At 37.5% G+C, this 24,040-nt stretch overlaps 1 protein-coding gene across 1 annotated transcript in view; it reads right to left on the bottom strand.

Moving 5' to 3' along the window:
- Positions 1 to 930: 930 nt before the first annotated feature.
- LOC134170453 (tissue factor pathway inhibitor-like) overlaps positions 931 to 24,040 on the bottom strand; it is a 36,843-nt gene continuing 13,733 nt past the window's right edge. Inside the window, exons 2-9 of the mRNA XM_062631809.1 lie at positions 23,706 to 23,825; positions 15,724 to 15,924; positions 10,933 to 10,953; positions 6,546 to 6,584; positions 3,293 to 3,469; positions 2,500 to 2,595; positions 1,921 to 2,013; positions 931 to 1,287 (exon numbers count right to left, since the gene is read on the bottom strand). Coding sequence (XP_062487793.1) covers positions 1,160 to 1,287; positions 1,921 to 2,013; positions 2,500 to 2,595; positions 3,293 to 3,469; positions 6,546 to 6,584; positions 10,933 to 10,953; positions 15,724 to 15,924; positions 23,706 to 23,820 — 870 coding nt within the window. The 5' untranslated portion in view covers positions 23,821 to 23,825 and the 3' untranslated portion in view covers positions 931 to 1,159. The remainder of the gene's footprint in view (positions 1,288 to 1,920; positions 2,014 to 2,499; positions 2,596 to 3,292; positions 3,470 to 6,545; positions 6,585 to 10,932; positions 10,954 to 15,723; positions 15,925 to 23,705; positions 23,826 to 24,040) is intronic.

Here is a 24,040-nt window from a genome sequence, read left to right on the forward strand (position 1 = left end):
GTGACTTTGCCTGTACTTGAGAAGATGGACATCCGCAACTCCCTCCCAAACAGTCCATCCTGACCTCCTATGTGCTGTTTACAGAAGAGGCCCAGCACCAGCTTTCTGTCCTGGCTCTTTGGCTGTGGGAGCAGAGGCCAAACATTCGTGCTCTACTCACTCTGCTGCTGGACAGCCGAGAGCGGGTGCCGCAGAGGTTGGATTCAAATGGACTTTTAGGTGGGAAAGTGAGGCACAAGCGAGATTCTTCTCTCACTGAGGGGAGAGTCACAGTGCATGTTTGTGTGAGGTGGCTCTACTTCAATTTACACCTTTGCCTCTATTAATACCAGGAATGGAGGCTGTGTGCTCCATGTCTATATGGAGAAATCACCTGTCAGTTTTCGCCCTATACTTTCCTCCCTCTGTAGTGGGATTGCACAAAAGCACAAGATTTTAGCTCATCCCAGCAGCCTGAAAGCTACAGTCTGATGAACAGAATAGCAGGAGTTGGCTGCACATGGCAAGCTAGTGCAAGACAGACAAAGGTTATATAGTAGGGGAGAACATGTGGGGCCTTCAGACTTTCCACTGAAATGCATTGGTCCTTCCAAGGTCATATACCTTACCTGACCATCCAGCTACACTGACTCCACTCACCACTGTTCGCAGACCCTTTCTTCCACTAACCTTCAAATCTTCTCTTTCTCTTACCCTCATCTCTGCCTCAGAAAATCTGCTGTACCAGAAAATTCATTGTTGCTGAAGCAACCAAGAACCCTTCAATTTCCTCTGAGAAAACAGTGAATCATGCCCTGTTGCTTGATTAATTTTGAGGATGCATATTATGAGTGAAAACCTTCAGGGAACATGTATGCTCTTATTTCCCTAGACTTATTACCAGGCCTTAAATAAGTAAAATATTTTACAGTAAAATAAGTTGCCAAAAGCTTTACTGGTTTATATTTAGTCATTTTAATAACAGTGTTTATTGATGTTTTGTATGTGGTAAGTGAACAATCCAACTATCACAGAAACTTACCTTAACCCAACAGTTAACATGGATCACAGTGAAAATGAAAGAATAGAATACAACACACATTCAAGCTTTATTAGACACACCATTCTAAGCAAAAAGCACAAGAATGTTATCTTACAGATCATATGAAACACAAAAACCTCAATGAGTCTGTAAGTCATCACTCAATCCCCAGAAGTACAAATAAGTGTAAATGCAAAAAAATAACAGAAATACTTGGTAAGAATGCTCAGGCTTTTTCCAACTGTTTGTTGTTTCCTCTTGCATAACTGTGGATCAAAAATGACATGCCTCAAATTCAAGTACCTTTTACAGTATGAGCAAATACCAGCATCTATAGTGGACAGCATCCAGATGCAGAAACTTAAAACCTAACACTCTACAGTAAAGTTCACATCTGCATTATAATACGTAATGCAAAAATAATACCTTGAAGCAGACATAAAATTTATTCATACTCACTTAGATTATCTTAGTGAAAATGAAAGCATATTATGATAAATATACAGTGCCATATCCCAAAATCCAAATATGGTCCCTTTTTTTTTTTAATGAGTTAAAGGAGCTTTAAATCAACTTCCAGTTAGATCCTCACAAAAATATTAATATTGACTAAAAGAACTCTGCATCACTGCTTTTGCTCTTTTTGTATCTATCAGATCTTCAGGAAACACACACTTTCAGAAGAGCACAAGATTTGGTCAGTCCTCCACCTTCTGATATTTATGTAAGATCTCTAAGTACCAATGTATCTTTGGTTTTCTCTGCTTATGAAAACACTTGACATGGATCAAAGCCCATTCTTTAGTCTCAGGTATGTTGGAAAATGGGTGGAAATGGAAAAGCAACCCAGCGTGCACATGAAAGACAAACAGCTAACAACTGAAAAAACGAATTCTTACCAAAGAAAATGGGAAACTGGTTGCGCTTCTCTTTTGGGGAACTACTGTTCAGAGTGTTTGACTTCTCATTTGGTGCAGTTGGCAACAAATTTACTAAAAGGAAAAAAAAAGTGGTGCATGTGAAACTTTAAGCGATGGTTATCTAGACACACCAAAGCTCTGAAAATAACTTTCGATTGGTACCCATTTGTTTTGCTCCATTCCAGTATTAATACCATTAAAAGGCAGCAAGCATTTCTTTGAGTCCCAAAAGTGTAGGAAACTCATATGATGAGGTATCTTTGGGATGGATTCCTTTTTCTTCTTTAATTTTACCAATGAAAGTTTTAAATCAAACATGGTTGGTAAGGTTGTTTTCATGTAACTAGCAGACATTCTAACCTTTGCAATTGTAAGCCTTTTTCAAAATACATATTACTGACAAAAAAATGGTTATGAAGTTATTTTTAATGTTTCTGTCTTCACTGTGCTTACAGATTTCAAATAACATATGTATCTTCAAATAAATGGGAAAATGAATGGACGAGGAACATCTGCAATAAAGAAGGATAACTATAAACAGCAAAAGCAAATTCTTACCAAAAATCCCAGGGAACTGGTTGGGTTCTTCTACCGGGGAACTGCTGTTCACAGTGTTAGGGTGCTCTTCAGTTGGAACAATTGGCAATAAATATGCTAAAAGAAAAATGAAAGGAAAATAATTGGTACCAACCCAAATTGGTACCAATGACTCAATATCACTAAGGTAAAAACTTTGTTGTATTTAAACTATGGCAATGGCCCGTAATCCTTTCTTTCTTCTTGAGTATTTATACAAATTTATGTGGAGGCATCATGTCAGATTGCAATTCATAGGAACTAGAAGGACAATAAAGTGGATGAAGATCTATGATCTGCCTGAATGGCTGCTCTGTAGCCTAAGTTGAACATCCAAATCATTCAGAAGTGAGGGACAGGTTTCTCATGATACTTTGGTGGGAAGCTAGCAACAGCAATAATGAATCCCTATACTGGCACCTCTTTTCACTACAAGACTTAGTCTGGAAAGAGTATATGCAGATGTATGTGTTAAAAAAATAAATTAGTATTTTATGATATTATAAAGCCAAGCAGCTGGCAAATTTTACATTAAGTAAAAAAGCAGGAGTTGTGTAATATTAATTACAGTTAATAGTACCTACGAGTTGGTTTAGTTTATATTTTAATTTCAAATGTATGTATAATTAATGTTAATTTCAAATATAAATTATGGCCACTTCAGGGTACCCTATTGTTGCCTTTTTTAACATGCCTGACATACAATATTGTATACCATTGTATAACATGCAATATTGTTTATACAAGAATAAAACTAATGAGGGCAGCAACTTACAGTTGCCTTGGCAGGTAGTCTGGCATTCTTCCAAATTCTTGAAGTTGTTCTGGTTTCCTAGGCACCCACCATACTTGAATACTTCACATAACTTTGTCTCTTTGTTATAGAAGTACCTGGAAAAATAGCCTCGGCAAATTCCAGGGTCTTTCTCATGAAAGCAGAAGTTGGGCTTTTCTACAAACAATGGTGAATGATGAACAGGGTGGGGGAAGAAAAAAATCCACATGCATTCCAAGGCAACAGTAGAACTGGAGGAAGTTTACAAAATAAACCTGTAACTCTGGACTAAAGAACAAATGTAAAGTAACTGCTGCTTTATTGTACTGCTTTTGTTCTACATATAACAGTACATTATTATGCCGGATCATTAGAGGGATATTTTTATTGCTTTTTATTCTCTTTTTAAGTAGCTGGTAAATTATATCTTGCAAATTAAGGGCTAATGATTCCTTTAAGTGTCCTCTTACGTTAAAGCTCTAAGGTAAAAATTAGTTTTTACTTTGAAATGAAATGAGATGTAAATCTCAGCTGGATCATTTGAATCTACGCACACATTCTTGTAATTTATGTAGGCATTTTAGTCAATGTTTGTGTGAATTATACAGAAAGCAGTGTTAACAGAGAAGGAAAAATTTCTAAAGAAAGAGCAAAAAAAAAAAAATCTAACATTTTGTCTGGTACAGTCTATTGCCTACATGAAACTGGGAGACAGAGCACCTATTCTTATGATCATTTTTCAGTCCCAGTTCCTTGTTTGCAGTCACACTAACTACAATGTCAGCCAATGACTTCTGTTAGAGGAGAAAACCACATAGCCATACAATAATCCCCAAATGTCAATTTCTCAACATATTCAATTTTTTATCAAAATTGTATTCTTGAAAGAAATTAATGAAAACAGTAATTAAATATTTACAGAGGTATCCTGTAATTCTCACTAGCAGATACTTTGAAGTATGATTCTTGATTGAGCTGACTTGAAGAGAGGAGTGTACTTAGCCATCATATAGGACAATTGTATCAGACATGGCATGTAAAGGCCTCACCTGTGAAACTTGAAAGAATATTGAGAAAAAAAACAGTGTGCAGAGTGCTGTTATTTTAATAAAAATTACTACAGCATAATTACATTGAAGTTTGCAAATTTCTGAAGTAGATTATGGAGTTGCAAGGAAGTTAATCCTATTACATCTGGTTCATCAAGTATCTATTAAAAACCTGTTAGAATAAGAATGTTATTAAATTCAGCTAATGAACATCATATGTTTATATAAAACATTATAATAACTCATAATGTTTTTCCAAGAAATAATTGTCAATATCTTGTATTTCAATTGTTAAAAATCTTCATGAACAGTTAATGTAAATTTCAGAGATTTCATGTAAAATTAAACCATTAAAACATTGTTGTATAAAGTAACAAAATCAACTATTTTAAGCACTCCTGAATAGCTTGATTTTGATTTTTCACTAGAGTTTCATTCTCTGCCAGTGAGTATATGTATTCTACAACTCAGGTATTTCATGTTTCTTACTATTCAAATGCAGCACCTATTGTGCTGCATAAGATGTGCTTATGCACATAAGATGTGCTTTCGGCTGAAAATGGAAATAAGATAACTATGCCGACAGGTAACAGGCAAAAATCTACCAGAGTGATATCTATTCCATATACCATCCATTAGGAGCTCACAGACAATAGGAGCTACAGAAACAATTCGTTCATCAAACATTGCATACAATTGTGAAATAACAGAAAAATATTGTTAGATAATAATAAGAGTATGTAGACTACAGGATTATGACAGATTCTTAAAAGCAGCTGTTCTTCATTTAGAAAATCCTAATGTTAAAATGGCTCTTGCAGAAAAAAGGAAATTAAGTCCAAATAAGTTGAGCTCACAGCTAACTTTTATAGCCACTTTTGGAGAAAGAGGTCATGAAGACCATTAATTCTAACTACACAAACTAGTATTATCCCTTTAAATGCCACATCTTTCTCCAGAGACTCAATGACTACATTACTCTAAACAATAGTAAACATGTAATGATGTTGATGATAGCCACGAGCTGAATTTAATGGGATATATTCTGTTTTGTCTTTAAAAACAGGGAACTAGCATCAGACCTTAAAGAAAGGAGTGCCAAATGTCTGCAGCATCTGTAGAAAATCAACTGTACTAACTTCCATAGCATGGAATTACTTCTTTTTTTTTTTTTTTTTTTCTACGCATTAAGAATGAGACAGACAGTAGAAAACAGGACAAGAAAATAATCATCTGTCATGGTTTAAGCCCAGCTGGTAACTCTGAACCACGCAGCTGCTGGCTCACTCCTTTCCCCTTTTCCCCCCTCCCTGCTCCCGGTATGAAAGTATTACAAAGACCATCCTACAAAGATAAAGTAGTTAATCTATTTCAAAACATATGTGCAAATACTAGTATTTCTGTGAGGAGGTAAATGCGCAGCAATTCAAGGAGGAATGAAGAAGTGTAAGTAGAGAAAGATGAGCTGCCTTGTGAAGAAACGTATTCAAGTCTGTATATGTGAAACTCTGGATACCAGCATTGGGCCCAATCCAGGTACATCTCTAAAGTGGGAAGGGTGGAGTGAGTCTTCACAAGCTCTATTCAGTGTCAAACTTAAGGTAGCCTATGTTCCTAACAAGGATATTGAACAGACCAACAGTGTTTCAGACAAATGATTCTTTTCAGTACTTAAGCATTGGCTATTTAGGAACTCTGGGTATCTAGCATTTAAATTTCTTTAAACAGTCTGCCCCTTCAGGAATGAGAAACTTGCTCCATGACTTAGTGTGTAATTAGGGGATCTGTCCTAACCTCTGTTAGCTTCTACCTAGGCAATGCTTGAAAAGTTCTCTTTCACAGTGTTTTTTCCTACTTTTCTAACAATGGAGGAAGCATTTAGATTAGTCTCAAAACACATAATAAGAGTTCCACATCATGGCCAATTATGCAATGCTTGAATCTCTGCAGAGTCCTTTTGTCTTTACTGAAGTGTCATGATGTGTATATTTGGGGGAGAAGAGATTGCAGCTACCATCTTCAGTGACCACAACTGTCCTCAAAGTCTTCGATGGAAACAAATGGAGGCTAGGAGTAAGAACTCACTTTAGTCTGACATGGCAGTTTTTGATTGCTTTTGATAGCTTACATAAGGAATTTATCAAAAGAAGCTAGATCTCTTATTGTTGTATAAGAGCCTTAGATTACAATGTAAACATAATTACCTTTCTTAATTTTTGTCAACATCCTCTTCTGAAGTAATTCTGAAATATAAATGAAAAAAAAAGGAAAAGAAAAAAGTATTAAAGTATTTAGCAAAATCAATCCTGATAATTCTCACCTATGTTCCCAGGGTGCTTAACAGTAATGATGAGCACTGAGGAGGAAGAATGTAGAATCTCTTCCCCTTCTTTTTTTTCTGGAGGACTGAAGTATCTTTTCCTTTCTATGGAACACCTGCTATACTGAAAACTTGAGGATATGGAAAGTACTGGAATCAAATTATGACAATATTGAATTGTACAGGGAAATTCCTCTTCATGTTACTGGAAACAGAATCATGTATTATGCAATCTTACTCCTCTGAAGTGGAGTATTTTAGCAGACTAACTTAACCAAAGTGCTGCAACTGCTGATACTGCTAACTGAAGTTGATGTAGTTAGCAATAAGGACCTTTTGCATGCTAATTCCTTTTGCTATACCATATAGTGTCTGGATAAAGTTTTCATAGTGCTGTTTGTCATATTAAAGCCCATTTGGCTAAGTATCTCTGTCTGTCATCTTGTTTGCACTGTTCTTTCAGTGGATGATCAGCACTAATGAAGTTGCTACTGCCATTTTTAATGGAGGAGCCTGGGTTTTATTGTACTTGCACAGGAAGCCAGATATCTGAATTCAACCCCGTATTTGTTTACAGTGATTGAAAACAAACCTTCCTGTGCTTCTAGGAAACTTCACTGCTTCACAGTGCACTGAAGCTCTTCTTAACGGCATTATAAAATGCTAGTTTCTAGAAAACTCACCCTTACCCATTGACCTCTTGCATAAGAGCAAAGGGATAGAGTGGTACAGCTAGTGCCTTGCTTAAAGTTGTCTGCTGGAAAGCAAATGCAATCAAACTAATGAAGCTTGACTCCAGCCATCTTACGTAGCTACCACGGGCCCCTTAAAAAGATACTAACTCGCTATAGTATATGCCAAGAGTAGCAAGCAGTTCAGTAGCAGAAACACATTACAAATACTTTTTACTGCTGAAGGCTCTTTGTGCTTCAGTGGATGCAGATCTTCCACAGACCTGCTCATAAAGCATCAGTGTAACTCACAGTCTAGTCTTTGAAACATGAAATTAAAGGGAATGCAAAGGGAAGTATAATTTTAATCTGAATTTCAGTGACATGCATTAGTCTCTCGTGACATGTTTCCCAGAAGGCCTTTAAATCATATACCTAAAGAACATCCCTACAGCCTCTCTGTGGCTTTGTGTGCAAGATACAGCTGCTCTGCGCAACTGATGAGGGTGGGGGATACAGGAGAGCTGTGTCCCATCTCAGCCTGAAGGGACATATTAATAAGACCTCATACTGAAAACAACTACTGCTGGAAAGTAGAGCTGCTGCTGTGCCTTCCTTGTTATGGAAGCACTAAAAGAAGATACTTGAGCCATCTGTAGCCCATCTTTTCTGCAATTCATAATTTTGATAAAGTTCCTCCCCTCCCTCCACTATAACAATCTCTTCAGAGTCCAAAACTGAAATGGGTTTTGCAGTTAATTCGCCACTCGTACGTGTTTCTAACTATCCTTTATATAGTGATATACCTCCTGTGATTCCTGTTATAAGAGATGATGCAGTTGACTAATAAGCTGTTAGCATTAGTTGCACTGCCCTTCTGTGGCATAATCCTAGCACAGTTTTTTGATTTTTCTTCTGGAAACATGCCTGTGTTATATTTTCAAGCATTAAGTAAGATGAATACACTACAAAGCTGCAGAGACAGAGTCAGATTTAACAAAAAATATACTGAATTGTATGTTTTTTTACTGAACTGTGTTGGCAAAAGTGGGTTAACTTATTGATTTACTTTGTTCTATGGCTGATGGTTGACAGCATACTCTGTGTGTCATCACATTTTCTCTGCTGTTAGTCATTCAAAGAGTACAGAAATAATGAGCCTTTATTGCTCCAGTTCCTTCTAACAGATTCAATACTTGCATCTATGTACTACTGGATCTATGTACTATTATGCATACACAAAATAATGTACTTGGGCTGGGTACCAAGTTGTAGACACTAAAACAGTTCTCATTTTAAGTGGCTGTTTTATACTATGGAGTTATGCCAGTTACATGCCAGTTATATGCCAGTATAGGATTTGGTCCAGAAGATCTGATCCAGATGCTGTCCCAACATATATGTCAGAATCAAAATAACATTATTAGTCAAAATAGCAACATTAGATTGAAGAAATAATTTTATAGATCTTCACTCATGGGACATGATCAGGACTTTTGGATACTTTACATTCCAAATTCTGTTATTTATCAACCCTGCCTTTTTCAGTTTTGCCCTCTGTCTTGGAATTTAAGCTCGAATTCAGGACAAACACTCCAAATGACCAGGAAGTAGCATGTTTTGGATAAGACAGTGGCAGCTGAAGTCCTGCAGACTCCAGGAGTGGCAAAAATGCTATAAAGTAACCAACAGCCAGCCTGGTGACAGAAAAATATGTGCTGTCTTCACATTCATGATACCAGGTCCCTCTGATCCTGAATGCTAATCAAGAAAAATAATTTTTGGTTTTTTATCTTGAAAGACTGTATTCACTAAATTTTATGGAGCCATAACTAGAAACAGATTAATCACAATTTTCTAGACAAAACACTGTAGAAGAGAAGAAAATGCCTTTTAAGGAGGGTTCTTCTCAGAATGATGTTGCCAACGTTTCTTTTTTTAAACTTATATTTACGTATTAACTGTGGAGTTCAGCAGCAAATTTTATTTCCATGCCAAAAATTTAATATGGAAAGAAACTTTAAAGCTGGGTGTCCATAGAGAAAAAAAAAACAAACTAGTTAAATCCATGATATATGTTATGAGTTATGGAAGCTGTATGACAGAGGAAGAATTTTAAGTTTAGAAATGCCATTTTTCAGGAAAACAGACAATTACTATGTAAAATATTAATGACAAAAATTGAATCTTTTTTTAACTCCTTAAAATTAATCTGTCTTGAATGCTCATGAAAATATTATTCAATTCTGATAGAGATACATATTCTGGATAACCATACAGAATACGTAATGATATTTAATATTAAAAAATCTGCCCATGTTGAATTAAGTAGATGAGGGACATCAGTTTCTTTAGCCATAAACCTTTACGGGGTGATGATTAACTAATACTAAATGTAAGTCTTTAACACACAGTTTTTGGTGGGTAGCAACCTTCAGTCCAAATTGGAAGCAACATGAACTCCTGCCTTTTAAGCTTCAAGCACTATATCCCTACCTTCTCTAATAACAAGCACTAAAACTGACATATTCTGGTTGAAGGAAATGACCCAAATATAGAGTATTGGCCTTGAGATAAGAAATCTGAAATCTGTTACTGATTATAAGCTTTGTGTGTGGTTGCATTTAGGGCAAGAGATTTATATTCAAGGCAGATCCTTTATGTCTTTTTTTTTTTTTAACTTGAAATGCTAGGTTATGTTAATTAGTAACTAAGGAATTATGATTTCCCTATCATTTTTCATCAGTGGGATGTAATTTCAAGGTATACCTTGTTTTAGTATCGTTAGCACTACGTTTACACATACTACTATATGTGACTTCTGTAAACAGGGTGAGACTGTGACAGATTCTTACCATGTCTTTCCTGGATCACACCTGGTCTCTGAGGCTTCTTAGTGGATCTTGCCAAAAGCCATTAAAAGGTGAGTTTCAAATTAATCCCTAGAGTAAAATGCATTGAAAAGCTGCCATTCACTGCCAATCACATCAGATTGCCAGCAATTTGTTTTTTTTTCACTTTGACAAGTTGTCAGTGAAATTTTGTAGTCTTTTCCTATCTTGTAGTTCTATAAGCATTGAATTGTTTGAAAGCAAAACATAATTTATTAGAAAAATAACTGGAACCTGCTTCATTTTAGAATTTAAGATTCATATTTGTGGGTTTTGTTTTTGGCTTCTTGAATGGATTGTCTGTAGTGCCAGGTACAGTAACAGAAAGGCATGGTGGTGCCAGCAGATCAGAAAATAGGTGTGAATGGTATAATGGAATAATGCCTTGACTTAGTGAGTAAATAAAATCCATTCTCCTCACTTGAAAGATCAAAGGGATCAAGACCAGGGTTACCTCTTAGGAAGGATGGGTTTTCCTCTGTTAGCTGTTCTTTCACTATTTTCTAATCAGTGAAACTTTGTGCTCATATAAAACGCTTGAGGTTAAATTTTGCTATTACTTATACATACAGTCCCATTGAGGCCTTGTTCCAGTCATCCACACTATTCTGTCTCACTTTGTACAGCTGAGAAAGCACCCCTGCTTTACTCTGTAAACACTATTGGAAATTGGTGTAATTAGAGATGTCTCATAAATGTATATAGTCACTTATTCTTTCCCTTGCTGTGGCTGGATTCGATACAGAGGGAGAAAAGTCTGAGTCAGAGAACTGAATTACAGACTTGAGATATTCGCAAAGCCTATGCTGGACAATGACATGTTGCTGTTGCATTGGTTTGTATTCATATACCCAAGGAAACATCAGCTACCTGTATCTGTAGCTGAAAAATAGTATAAGGAAACAGAACCTGTGAAAACTTACTAGTAACTTTTCCTTTCATTTTAAACACTTGTAACTATTTGAAAAATCAGTGGAACTATAAATAGGTATTAAGACTGTATAATATATTATCAAGGCTATATATTTCACTCAGACAGAAAAGATGACTTGTGAGATGTCTTGCTGTGGTCAATGGCTCAATGTCCAACTAGAGACCAGTAACGAGTGGTGTCCCTCAGGGATCAGTGTTGGGACTGGTCTTGTTCAACATCTTTGTCAGTGACATGGACAGTGGGATTGAGTGAACTCTCAGCAAGTTTGCCAATGACACCAAGCTGTGTGGTTTGGTTGATATGATGGAGGGAAGGAATGCCATCCAGAGGGACCTCGACACGCTTGTGAGGTGGGCTGATGCCAACCTTATGAAGTTTAACCATGCCAAGTGCAAGGTCCTACACCTGGGTCAGAGCAATCCCAGGCACAGCTACAGGTTGGGCAGAGAAGAGATTCAGAGCAATCCTGCGGAGAAGGACTTGGGGGTATTGGTTTATGAGAAAATGAACATGAGGGGCAGTGTGTGAAAAAAAGAAAGCCAACCGTATCCTGGGCTGCATCAAAAGGAGTGTAACCAGTAGGTTGAAGGAGGTGATCCTGCCCCTCTACTCTGCTCTCGTGAGACCTCACTTACTGTGTGCAGTTCTGGCGTCCTCAACATAAAAAGGACATGGAACTGTTGGCACAAGTCCAGAGGAAGGCCATGGTTATGATCAGGGGACTGGAGCACCTCCCATATGAAGACAGGCTGAGAAAGTTGGGGCTGTTCAGCCTGGAGAAGAGAAGGCTGCATGGAGACCTCATAGCAGCTTTCCAGTATCTGAAGGGAACCTATTATAGGATGCTGGGGAAGGACTCTTCATTAGGGACTGTAGTGACAGGAAAAGGGGTAATGGGTTCAAACTTAAACAAGGGAAGTTTATATTGGATATAAGGAGGAAGTTCTTTACTGTAAGGATGATGAGGCACTGGAATGGGTTTCCCAGGGAAGTTGTGAATGCTCCATCCCTGGCGGTGTTCAAGGCTAGGTTGGACAGAGCCTTGGGTGTCATGGTTTAGTGTGAGGTGTCCCTGCCCATGGCAGGGGGTTGGAAACAGATGATCTTAAGGTCCTTTCCAACCCTAACTATTCTATGATTCTGTGATTCTATTATTATATCTACTGTTCGAGTAAATGCCAGACACCCTGAGCTTTACTCCCTGCTCTGACTGAAGGACAGCCTGTGTGCTTCACTAATTTTTCTGTGGGCTTACCACCCTTCTTTTTCCGTCAGTAAAAGGGAAGACAATAAATTGTTTATTTACAGCACCTGGCTTATTGGTATCATATGTTAAAGTCTGCAGATTCTGAGGATTAGAAGCATGATGACCAACATTATTAAAATACTACTTAGGGTAATCATAGAACAGTTAAAGAACTCTAAAGGCCACCTAGTTCCAATCCCCTGCCACAGGCAGGGACACCTTTGACTAGACCGGTTTGCTCCAAACCCTGTCCAGCCTGGCCTTGAACACTGCCAGGGATGGGGGAGCCACAGCTTGTCTGGGCAACCCATGCCTCACCACCCGTATAGGGAAGAATTTCTTCCTGATATCTAATCTGAATCTCCCTACTGTCAGTTTAAAGTCATTCCCCCTTATCCTATCCCTACATGCCCTTGTAATATGCACATTAGTCCCGATCATTATTTTCACGCTGGGATGGGAGACAGATACTTACTTTGATGTCTAGAAACAATCTAGTGACACAATTCATAGTATTTTTTTTTCACAAAATACAAATGTGTTATGAAACAGACAATGTAACATATTTAAGACCTGATCTAAATACTACATAGATGTGAATTCTGGAAGGGACAGAGGTGGGTAGCAGAGACATACATTTAATACAGACAAAGCATGATGCTATAAATCATCTTGTATTATATGTATATATAGTCTGTTTGGATCAGAAACCCCCAAAAGCAACTTCTGAAAACAATTTTCTAATTTGAAATTTCTGGAAGCATTTTTTGTAACATACATAAACTTGCTGTGCTTGCAAGTGACCTCTGCTGATCCTAGAAGTTATAAATTTATATCCTGGATACCAACTCAGTGCTACAGAACCAGCAGTTTTTCAGTTTTCTGGAAAGGCCCAGGGCTAGCACAAGTTATAAAAACAGGGCAAACGAATTAACACCTACCAAGATGTGCATAGCAGTAATGTGTTATCAGGGCACATGTTTAATAGGCAGGAGAGAGTAACAATTTAAATTTGATTGTGTTGGCCATCCACGGAATAACCTGTAAACTGAACTGCAGAATTGCCCAGCATCACTGTCTTGATCTCAGTAACACCCAATGACGTATTCTGCTGCTTGGCAAGGCATATGTGACTGAGAAGTACCTTCTAGTGAGAATGAATCATAGAATGGTTTGGGCTGGAAAGGACCTTAAGATCATCTAGTTCCAACCCCCTCCCATGGGCAGGGACACCTCACCCTAGATAGTGTCACCCAAGGCTCCATCCAACCTGGCCTTGAATACTGCCAGGGATGGAGCATTTACCATTTCTTTGGGCAACCTGTTCCAGTGCCTCACCACCCTCACAATAAAGAACTTCTTCCTTCTATCTAAGCTGAACTTCCCCTGTTTAAGTTTAAACCTGTTACCCCTCGTCCTGTCACTACAGTCCCTGATCATAGGGACATAATACATTAATTAATTAATGTAAAATAACTGGAAGCAATTTAAAGCTAACTAAGAAGGAAAGGGGCATAAAGGAAGGGGGGTGGTATCTTTCAGGGCTGGGGGGGGGGGGGGGGGGGGGGGGGGAGCCAAACACCAATCTTAGCTATGGCAGACACAGCCCTTCAGGTGGCAACACAGTGTCATAGTTTAAGTACAGCTGGCAGCTCACAATCTCGGAGCCGCTTGCTCTCTCCTGCTCTTCTTCCCCTTCCTGTTCCCGGAGGGATGGGAGGGAGAATCGAAAGAATGTGAATCCCACGGGTTGAGATAAGAACAGTCCAGTAACTAAGGTGTAACACAAAACCACTATTTCTACCACCAATAATGATAAGGAAAATAACAAGGGGACAGAATATAAAACTAACAGGGGAAAAAAATAAACACAAGTGATGTAAAATACCACCACAAAAATGCTCACCACCTGCAGACCAATACGCAGCCCCACACAAGCAGCAATCTGGCCTTCTGGGTAACTTCCCCCAGTTTATATACTGGGCATGAAGTGTTGTGATACGGAATACCCCTTTAGTTACTTTGGGTCAGGTGTTCTTTCTCTGCTTCCTCCTTGGTTCTGTGCCCCTCCTCACTGGCAGAGCATGAGACTGAAAAGTCCTTGATCAGAGTAAGCATTACTTAGCAACAACTAAAACATCAGTGTGTTATCAGTACAGTTCTCAGACTGAATTTTAAAACAGCCCTGCACCAGCTACTAAGAGGGAGAAAAACAACTGTTACAGCTAAACACAGGACACACTTAAAAAAACCTTTCCTCTTACCTCAAAGTCTAAATAAATGAACATCTAATGCATGAATTCACTTGGGAAAAAAAAAAAAAAACAACAACCCAACAAACCAACAACAAACCCTACATGTTTGGTATACTATATTAGGGTTATCATACACCCTTGAGGAGATCTTCTGGTATTTTCTATTCCTATTGCTCCCCCTCAGTACTTCTCTCACTATCGGTTCCTGTTTAGACAGCCAGACACATTCTACCTAATTCCCATGAAAGCAAGATCCATATTAGGTAGGTATCCAGAGGAAACTCTCAATAAAGTTCCTTTGGACTCTAAAAACATGAACTTGTCAAAGTTCTAGATCCACTGCCATTAACATTCAATTGTAAGAATCCTATGACTTTCATGCATTCCTGTAAGGAACAGGAGTTGGTTACTTTCATGAGGCTAAAAGCCCTAGTTACAAGGATCATTTTTTATAGAAAAGACAACATTCAAGAATCACTTCCTTCATATTCTGCTGGGTATCATATTTTGGATCTCATTTTCTTCTTTCAACAAAACAGATTTTTTATGACAAACAGCTATAACTGACACTTTTTAGTGAAAATTGTTTACTACTGTAGTTCTAATTATGTTGAGTCATAGCAGATGCCCAAGATTTTGGACAGCTTCTATCAGTTCCTCAAGTAAAGGAGAAACCTGGGATTAAAGTTATTTTAGGTACTCTGAAAGCAATAAAGGACATCTGTGCTGCCCACCAGCTTAGCCCAGACTTAGAATAAATTTTAATTTAAGAACTCATTCAAAACAAGGGCTGTAGCTAGAAAATAAGCTTTCTTTCACTGGTCTCTCTAGAAGGTCCACTAAAAGAAGTCACACTTATCTTTTCCAAATCCTGAATATTTGCTTGCACAGTGTAAAGTAATTCAGATAACTAAAACCAAGTATAGTACTTGGGAACAAAATTAAAGGCATCACATTACTGTATTAATAGGAACTGAAGAGGGCCTCTACTTCCAAAATTCAGATGGCTTGTGGATGAGAAATAACATGCAAATAAAGAACAAATATAAGATAATGTGTACTGGCCTGTTACCACACACTTCTTCTGACATTCTTCCAGTGTTAGAAAGTTGTTTTCATTGCCATGGCATCCACCATATTCAAATATTTCACACTCATGGCTTTGAATATTGAAGTAATAGCGCATATGGATTGCTTTGCATGGACCTTCATCTGCTTTCATGGCACAGACTGAATGCCCTAGTTTCAGTGGTGGCAAAGCAGCACCTGTAATACAGAAGAGAGGTAGAACAGCTGTTATTAAGTTAGCTTGCTTCACTGCACAGCATGACTTCAAAATAAGGGTGCTTGCATCTTCTGCTAGAAAGGCACTACATAACATCTGGCCGTAAAGCTCTGACCACTCTAAACATAAATGTAGAAAGAAAATCGTCATCTGTACAGGGACACAAATTCCATTTGATCAAAGTGAGTGTGTGAGTTCAAGTTTCAACCGAAACAGCTCATATTATAAACTTTAACTTCTCATCATAAACATCTCCCTCCCATCCACCTCCCATATGAAGACAGGCTGAGAAATTTGGGGCTGTTCAGCCTGAAGAAGAGAAGGCTGCATGGCGACCCCATAGCAGCTTTCCAGTATCTGAAGGGGGTCTACAAGGATGATGGGGAGGGATTCTTCATTAGGAACTATAGTGATAGGACAAAGGGTAATGGGTTCAAACTTAAACAGGGGAAGTTTAGGTTAGATATAAGGAAGAAGTTCTTTACCGTGAGAGTGGTGAGGCACTGGAATAAGTTGCCCAGGGAAGCTGTGAATGCTCCATTCCTGGCAGTGTTCAAGGCCAGGTTGGACAGAGCCTTGAGTGACATGGTTTAGTGTGAGGTGTTCTTGCCCATGGCAGGGGGGCTGGAATTAGATGATATTAAGTTCCTTTCCAACCCTAACTGTTCTATGATTCTAATATCTAAACAGCTATGGAGCTAGTAAGCAATTCTGAACAAGAAATACATTGAGAAAATCCTAGTAGCTCCTAAAGACACAACAGCTACATAAAAAAGGCAGAAAGAGTGTGCTCTCTTCAATGCATGTCTTAATAGTGAACATAGCTTATACAGACTTCTCATAGCAGTGTGGGATGAACTCGGCAAGACAGCCCTGAAGAGGGCACCATTCCCCCATCAGATTACACTTTATTGGCACATAAAGCCATTCAATACAATAGAAATGTCATCATCCTGTCTTTTTTTCTTTGGTCTCACTGTTCTTGCATTAGAGCTTTCGGGAGTTAAGAAGTACACAACTAGAAAGTTAAGGTGAAAAGAAACCGTATGTTTTCAAACTATGCTATTTCTATGCCTTTCAATGTTTTCAAAGGGAATGTTTTGTAACAAAATGTCATATATATAATGAAAAACACTATTGAAGTCTTACACTGTTAATGTCTAATAAGGAAATTCTGACTGACGATCCAGTTTGTGATACTGTTCCCTTATCAATATATGGTTTAATATCTTTTCCTGCTTTGCTTTTCCTAGGAACTATTTTACCCTAGAGGACTTTGAAAGCTTTATGAAGCTTGTGTGCTTGTAACAGCAGCGAAAAAAAAAAAAACAGGCCTAAAATTTTCATTCATTTTCCCACAGCTAGTGAGAACATTAATGTCTCTTAACACGTATATGCAAATGTATCTATCAGTGCTCTTTGCAGCAGTCCAGGAAACAGGAGGGGAAAAGAAAAAAAAAACAAAAAAAACAAACCACAGAGGACAAGAATTTACATGACCATTGCACAGCTTTGTACTACTAACTAGATAAAGTTTCCAGTTTTAATTTAAAGAATCCATAAATATCAGACTTTATGACATGGTAAAAACGAAATTGGTATAACTACTATCTACCTCCACAGTGGATATCTGGTTTTAACATATAAAGTTTAGCTTATTTTATAACCTTTAAGTGAAATGCACAGCTGAGATAAATACTCATAAATACTGAGGTCAGTAGACGTTTACTAATTTTATTCCATTTGAGTCACTTGTAACTCATTAAACCTATAGGAAAGAAACAATTTTCAGCACTAAAATTTCAGCATTCAAATACTAAAAAAATTAACAACCTTTATTACACAATTGTCATCCACACAAAAATTGTAGCACACTATTATATTTTCCAAAAAAAGGACAATTTGGTGTTAAAATACAGATTACAATTACTATTTTCAAAACTCTTATTAAATATTCAGTCCCTAAAATAGTTTGTGACTGTTTCCTCACTAGTGAAATTTTATTTCCAGAATTTGAAGTCAGGAATTTGAAAATATTATTGAAGACTTTTATTGAATTATTCCTATTATTGAACAGGAAATGCAAATGAGTTAAAAGAAACATTTTTAAGAGTCATTAGATTCAGTAAACTTCCTATAGAACTCTGCTTGCATTTCTGACTTTCATTTCTTGCCAGCTTCCTTATCTGAATCTTCCTGAGTCCACAAAGAATTAGGATTTAGAAGTCACAAGAGATTCCAAATTGGTCCTCAAAGGTTTAAAGTTCTCCACCAGGTCTGGGAATCCTTTGGAAGGGACTTAAAAGGCTCAACATTGAAAATTGAGATGATACTGCACTGCAAAATGAAACTTTGGAATTCCCCCATTCAGTAGCAGGGAAAAAAATGGCTTCATAACATCAAAGTTTGTGGAACAACTCCTGAAATGGTAAAAATCACATTCAGGGCTCTACAGAAGCTGATCCAACTGAAATATGGTTGGGGTGAGGGATGGCAACTGGTTTATAAACACATTATTTTCCTTGAAATACAAGAAATGAAATCCGCATGACCTGTGTTAGTGACCTCAGTTCAGTCAAGGAGGAGGTTGTGAAAACTTACTAGGTTTCCTAACTACTGGAATTTCAGACATAAGGTTATGTCAGCTCATTTTGCTTTCTACATTATGCCACAACACCGTTGTGGACTATCAAAAAAGAAAGAGTGTGCAAGCATAGTTGCAAAACTACAAAGATGATGAACAAATGGCTTAGTACAGTTTATCTTAGGAACTTTCTGGTCTCAACTCCTAACCTATTTCACATCAAACCCACATAACAAAATCCTTGTTTTGCTTACCTCCTGAGGCCTTTCCTCTGCAGTCACAATGACACTGTCAGTCAGATATACTGACATCTGCTGCATACATAAATACTGTGTGTCCTGGGTTCAGCTGTAGCAGTCATTTTTAGCTTCTTAGTAGCTGGTGCAGGGCTGTTTTCAACTTCAGTCTGAGAACTGTACTGGTAACACACTGATGTTTTAGTTGTTGCTAAGTAATGCCTACTCTGGTCAAGGACTTTTCAGTCTCATGCTCTGCCAGTGAGCAGGGACACGGGAAGCCAGGAGGAAGCAGAGAGAGCACCTGACCCAAAGTAACCAAAGGGGTATTCCATATCACAGCACTTCATGCCCAGTATATAAACTGGGGGAAATTACCCAGAAGGCCAGATCGCTGCTTGTGTGGGGCTGCGTATTGGTCTGCAGGTGGTGAGCATTTTTGTGGTGGTATTTTACATCACTTGTGTTTATTTTTTTCCCCTGTTAGTTTTATAATCTGTCCCCTTGTTATTTTCCTTATCATTATCATTATTATTGGTGGTAGCAGTAGTTGTTTTGTATACCTTAGTTACTGGACTGCTCTTATCTCGATCCGTGGGATTCACATTCTTTCGATTCTCATCCCCATCCCTCCAGGAGCAGGGCAGGAGGAAGGAGGGGAGTGAGCTGTGTGGTTCTGAGTTACCATCTGGGCTTAAACCACAACGCCGTGTCATACTTTTTGGCTATCAGATGTTTATTTTCTTAGGAGTGCTATCAAGTTAATGTGTGTTGACTAAAATCCGTACCCTTTATAACCCCCATGTGCCAAACCCTCCAATTCAAACAATAACCAAGTGACTCTGAAGAAAGAAGTCTCAAAGGGATTCATGGGAACTGAATCATTCTTGTGTCTGGGAACAGTGAAAGAATTCTTCCCCATTATTTTACACCTGGGAAAACTTAACTCATGGAGATGATAAAAAAAAAAAAAAAATCAAAATCTGCTTGTACTAATTTTTCATATGAAATATACCTCAAGAAAACTAATTCTCAGTATAAGGACTCCTTCTTTGCTCTTGAACAGTGAAACAAATTATTACTACTACATTTTAGGTCCTGTGTGAAGAGCACAGGATATGACATTTAGGGAAAATGTCTGTCAGGAAGGTCACTAAATATTCTCCAGTAGGAACATGGGAAGCTAAAACTGGAAGGAATTTTAAGGAAGTTTAAGGAATTTTAGATTTGACTTTTGGCATATTTCTATGGAATAAATACCTTGAGACCTTTCCTGACAGCTGTCCAAATTGTTCTTTACAAATAAATAAATAAATCCAGTGAAGTAAACTTTCCAGCCACCTGAAGCAGTCAGTTCCCTGTCTACTACCCTTCTTGCAAGATAGTCCTGTTTTGTAATATACAGCCTAAATATTCCTTCTTACATATTAAACCTTTTTGTACTTCCTTCAGTGTACAGACAGACTAATACCATATATATAGCCAATTTATTTTGATCTACCTGGATCTCCCCAAGTCTTTGAACATAGTTTCCCTCAACCTCCTCCTGGAAAAACGGGTGTCTTACAGCGTAGACAAGTGATCAGTGCAGTGGGTGGGGAACTGCCTGACTGGCCACACCCCAAAGGTGGTGGTGAATAGCTCCTTTTCTAACTGGAGATCTGTCAAAAGTGTGGTCCCCCAGGGTTTGATATTGGGCCCAACACTGTTCAGTGTTTTTGTAAGTAATCTGGAAGATGAGATCAAGTGTAACCTAACCAAGAGGTTTGCCAATGGTACCAAATTGAGTAGAGAAGTAGACACTTCAAATGGAAGAACCACCATGCAGGAAGACCTGGATAGGCTGGACAAGTGGGCTAAGAAGAACCTTATGAAGTTCAACATGTTCTCCTTCTTAAGTATAGCATCTTGCATTTGTTATTTTAAAAAGAAAATTAATTTAGCCCTCCACAATGAACCTAGCACTGTTGGATATTTATTACTCATCTGATTTAGGTATCTGGTCCAGAGAAACTTGGAAAATCCATATAAATATAGCAGTGTACTACCCTAGACCAAGAAAATTGAGTCTGTTTTATTAGAAATACGTTAACTAATGGTTACAGCTGATGCTCACTGTCACATGAAAGTTATTACTTGCCATACTAAAACCAAAATAAAGCAAAGCAAAACCTCCTCTCCTTCTCCCCCTCCTCCTTGATTTTTTAATATAATAGCTTCATTACACCAGTTACATAGGTTTTTATAACAGAAGACACTAACAGCACTAAAGCTCTGTTTTAACTATCATCTTTCCACTCCATAGTTTGTGGTAAGAGCAAAGTAATGCTGTTGAAATGGCTCACAATGAGCATGAACTTAGATTTTATGTCACTGCCTTCTTCCTCCATTCTTTCAGTCTTCTTTTGGCAAATGCCAGCAACAGGATACTGGCCAAGACTGTTCCTACATAGCACAGCCATTCTCACATTTATTGTCATTCACATGGTAGAATTTGCAACTCAATTATAAATGTTTCTCTTTGATAAGTGATATCAATACTAAACACCTTGCCACTAAGGAATACCCCTTTCTTCTCTCCCCGTCTTTATCAGTTTGACAGCTTTCCACCGGCACACAGTTCAGTGCTCTTCCTACCCATGTGTTTCCTACCCCTTCTTTAAGCAGTCACATTTATTCTTGATAAAATTTCACATACGAATAAAATGCACATTCAACTTGTGAGTCATTTTCTTCAGGCTTTGGAACACCAAGTAAAGCACTCCCAACCACATAAGGTATTACTGACCAACATACATACACTAGTTAGTTTTATACCTTTTATTTTTGCTATTACCCTTATTTATTGGTGGAAAAATGACATGTTTTGCCAGAAGTTAGCAAATTGAAAATCCTTTTGTATCCCATTGTACTTGACTTGCAACCTTAATTATTACTGTAATTTAAATACTAATAGACAAAAAATCCCATCATATTCACAAAGCAGTGGTATCCAATGTGATCAAAAAGTATGACATTACTATAATAATGGTGCACACTACTTACTTTATCCTTTAATACCTGAAATTTATTGAATTAGAGGGTAAAATATGTCAATTTCTCATAACCATCTAACTCAGAAAATAAATGCTATCAGTGAAATTGCAGCATACAAAATTGCTACAGTTACATTCAGACCAGAATTTCACTCTTAAGAAACCACAAATAGAATTTTAATTAGCAACAACCTAATCATTTTATAGAGAGTACTGAAAAGTTTTTTTTTTTTAAACACTACTACAGAGTCATCAGTAGTTGCAAAAATAGGGTCCTAGTTTAATTTCTAAGCATCACATTTGTTTGTTTTTTACTTTTGAATACAAACTCAAAAGTTCAGAACTGTTCCTCATACTAAATCAATTATTGGCATCTTGAGTTATCTTGAGTAACTGGTTGTAAAATAAACAGTGATAAAATAATTCCCCCCCCCAAAAAAAACCAACAAAAATATTTAATTTCTTTGAGATTATTTTCTTACTGTCTTTCATAAAGAAAGTAAAAAGAAGAAAAACAATTAATCCAGCAGATTTCTTGTTCTGATGATGAAGTGTGTTATTTTAGCAAGCAAGACAATTTGGTCTTTGTGATCTGAAAACTTAAGATAAGGATTTTTATAAAGCTGAATTGCAGGACAAAGTTACGTGTGATTTTGCCCTCAAACAAGAAGGGAGTGTATGTAGTTCAGGGTTAAAGAGAAATAGACTTATTCTGTATGAAACAATCTTGACTCTGCAACATGCTAAGCATATGCTTAATGCAGAACAGCGCATATCTTAAACTATAGAGACTAATTGTGACACAGTTCTAGAGCACTACCTTCATTTGTAGTATAGCCTTGATTGTGCATAATTTAATTAATATTTTTGTTTCAAGGAACACTGCTGCAAAAGTCTGATAATGAGAAAAAACCTGGATGGAAATTGAAAAAGACATGGAAATATTAAGTATAGTGACAACACACAAAAAAGGGCTCCCCTTAGCTGCATTCCCAGTTAGGCTTCAAAATCAAACCTGTCAAATGGGAGCAGTATCCACTGCACAGTTCTTTGCAGCTTAAGAAAGAGATCAGTTTTAAATCATTTTCTCAAAGGAAAGAAGAACATTTTGGTATGGCCCCAAAAGTCTTTTTGCTTTCTCAAAATTGCTTGGGAGTAAATTGATATATCTTTCACAATGATATCTAGTAGAGAAGTTTGATCCACCCTACTTAATTTCAGCGAAGTGAAAGAAAAGAATGATCTTACAAATGGAAAGAATCAGAGAACCTTCTAAGTTCTAACAGTCCCACTTCTGACATTATTTTTCTTAACAAAATCTCTTAACTGGTGAGTTTTCATTTATCCAGCAACAGCAAATCACTTGGAGAGCTTCTTCAAATCACAAAGAGCTTCTTCAAATCACAGAAAAAAAGGCCAGAGTAGTAATTACAGCATCTTTAGGCCAAGCTTTGCAAATTAACTGTGACTCGAGAGAGTTGTACACAGGACAGAGTAACATTGATCTGCAATGTTATTCATCCCATTTTTGCTCCATTTGTGTGGTGTGGGGAGATAAAACCTGAATTCACTAACTGTATGATCTTAATCATTCCCTAAACATTGAACTTTTCCATGGGTCCTAAAGTAGAGCTGTAAGAGAATAATTTTGATATCTAGCACAATGTTTGATAGGATTTGAAGCTCCAAAAAGCATGGGAAACAGAAGCCAGTATAGAAGACGATTTTCTAGAGCATAATGCAAAATTCTGAGAATCTCCCTCTTAGAAATCAGTGCATTGTTAGCCTAGTTCCAATTTCAAACATTTCCCAGACCTATTGTCAAGTACAGAATTACATCTACAGTGCATTTTAACATAGTGGGGTTTTGTTGTTTGAGAAAACGTGATGTTTTTGTAACATCTTACCCAGGACATCGTCATCTTCTCTGTCATCTAAGTCAGTAGTTGCATGCCCAGTGGTACAGATGAACAGCAAGATAAAGGTTAAAGGCAAGGAACAGCCCTTCTTTCTTCCTTTCATCTTTCCTGTAGAACACGTAAATGACAACACACACTTCAGTCAACTCCTTGAGTGCTCTGTACAAGTCACTAGCAGGGTAGTGCATAGCCATATGCACTATGGCTATGGGTAGATATACGAACTTGGAACTATAGAAATCATGTGAGCTATGTTATTATAAGTATATTGTAAACATAATGAAAACCAAGACAAGATTTATAGTTGTGCTGAGCTGATTGCA

This window comes from Pezoporus occidentalis, unplaced genomic scaffold, assembly GCF_034315485.1.
Source record: "Pezoporus occidentalis ecotype Australia unplaced genomic scaffold, CSIRO_AGI_Poc_V1 ctg374, whole genome shotgun sequence".
Lineage (NCBI taxonomy): Eukaryota > Metazoa > Chordata > Aves > Psittaciformes > Psittacidae > Pezoporus > Pezoporus occidentalis.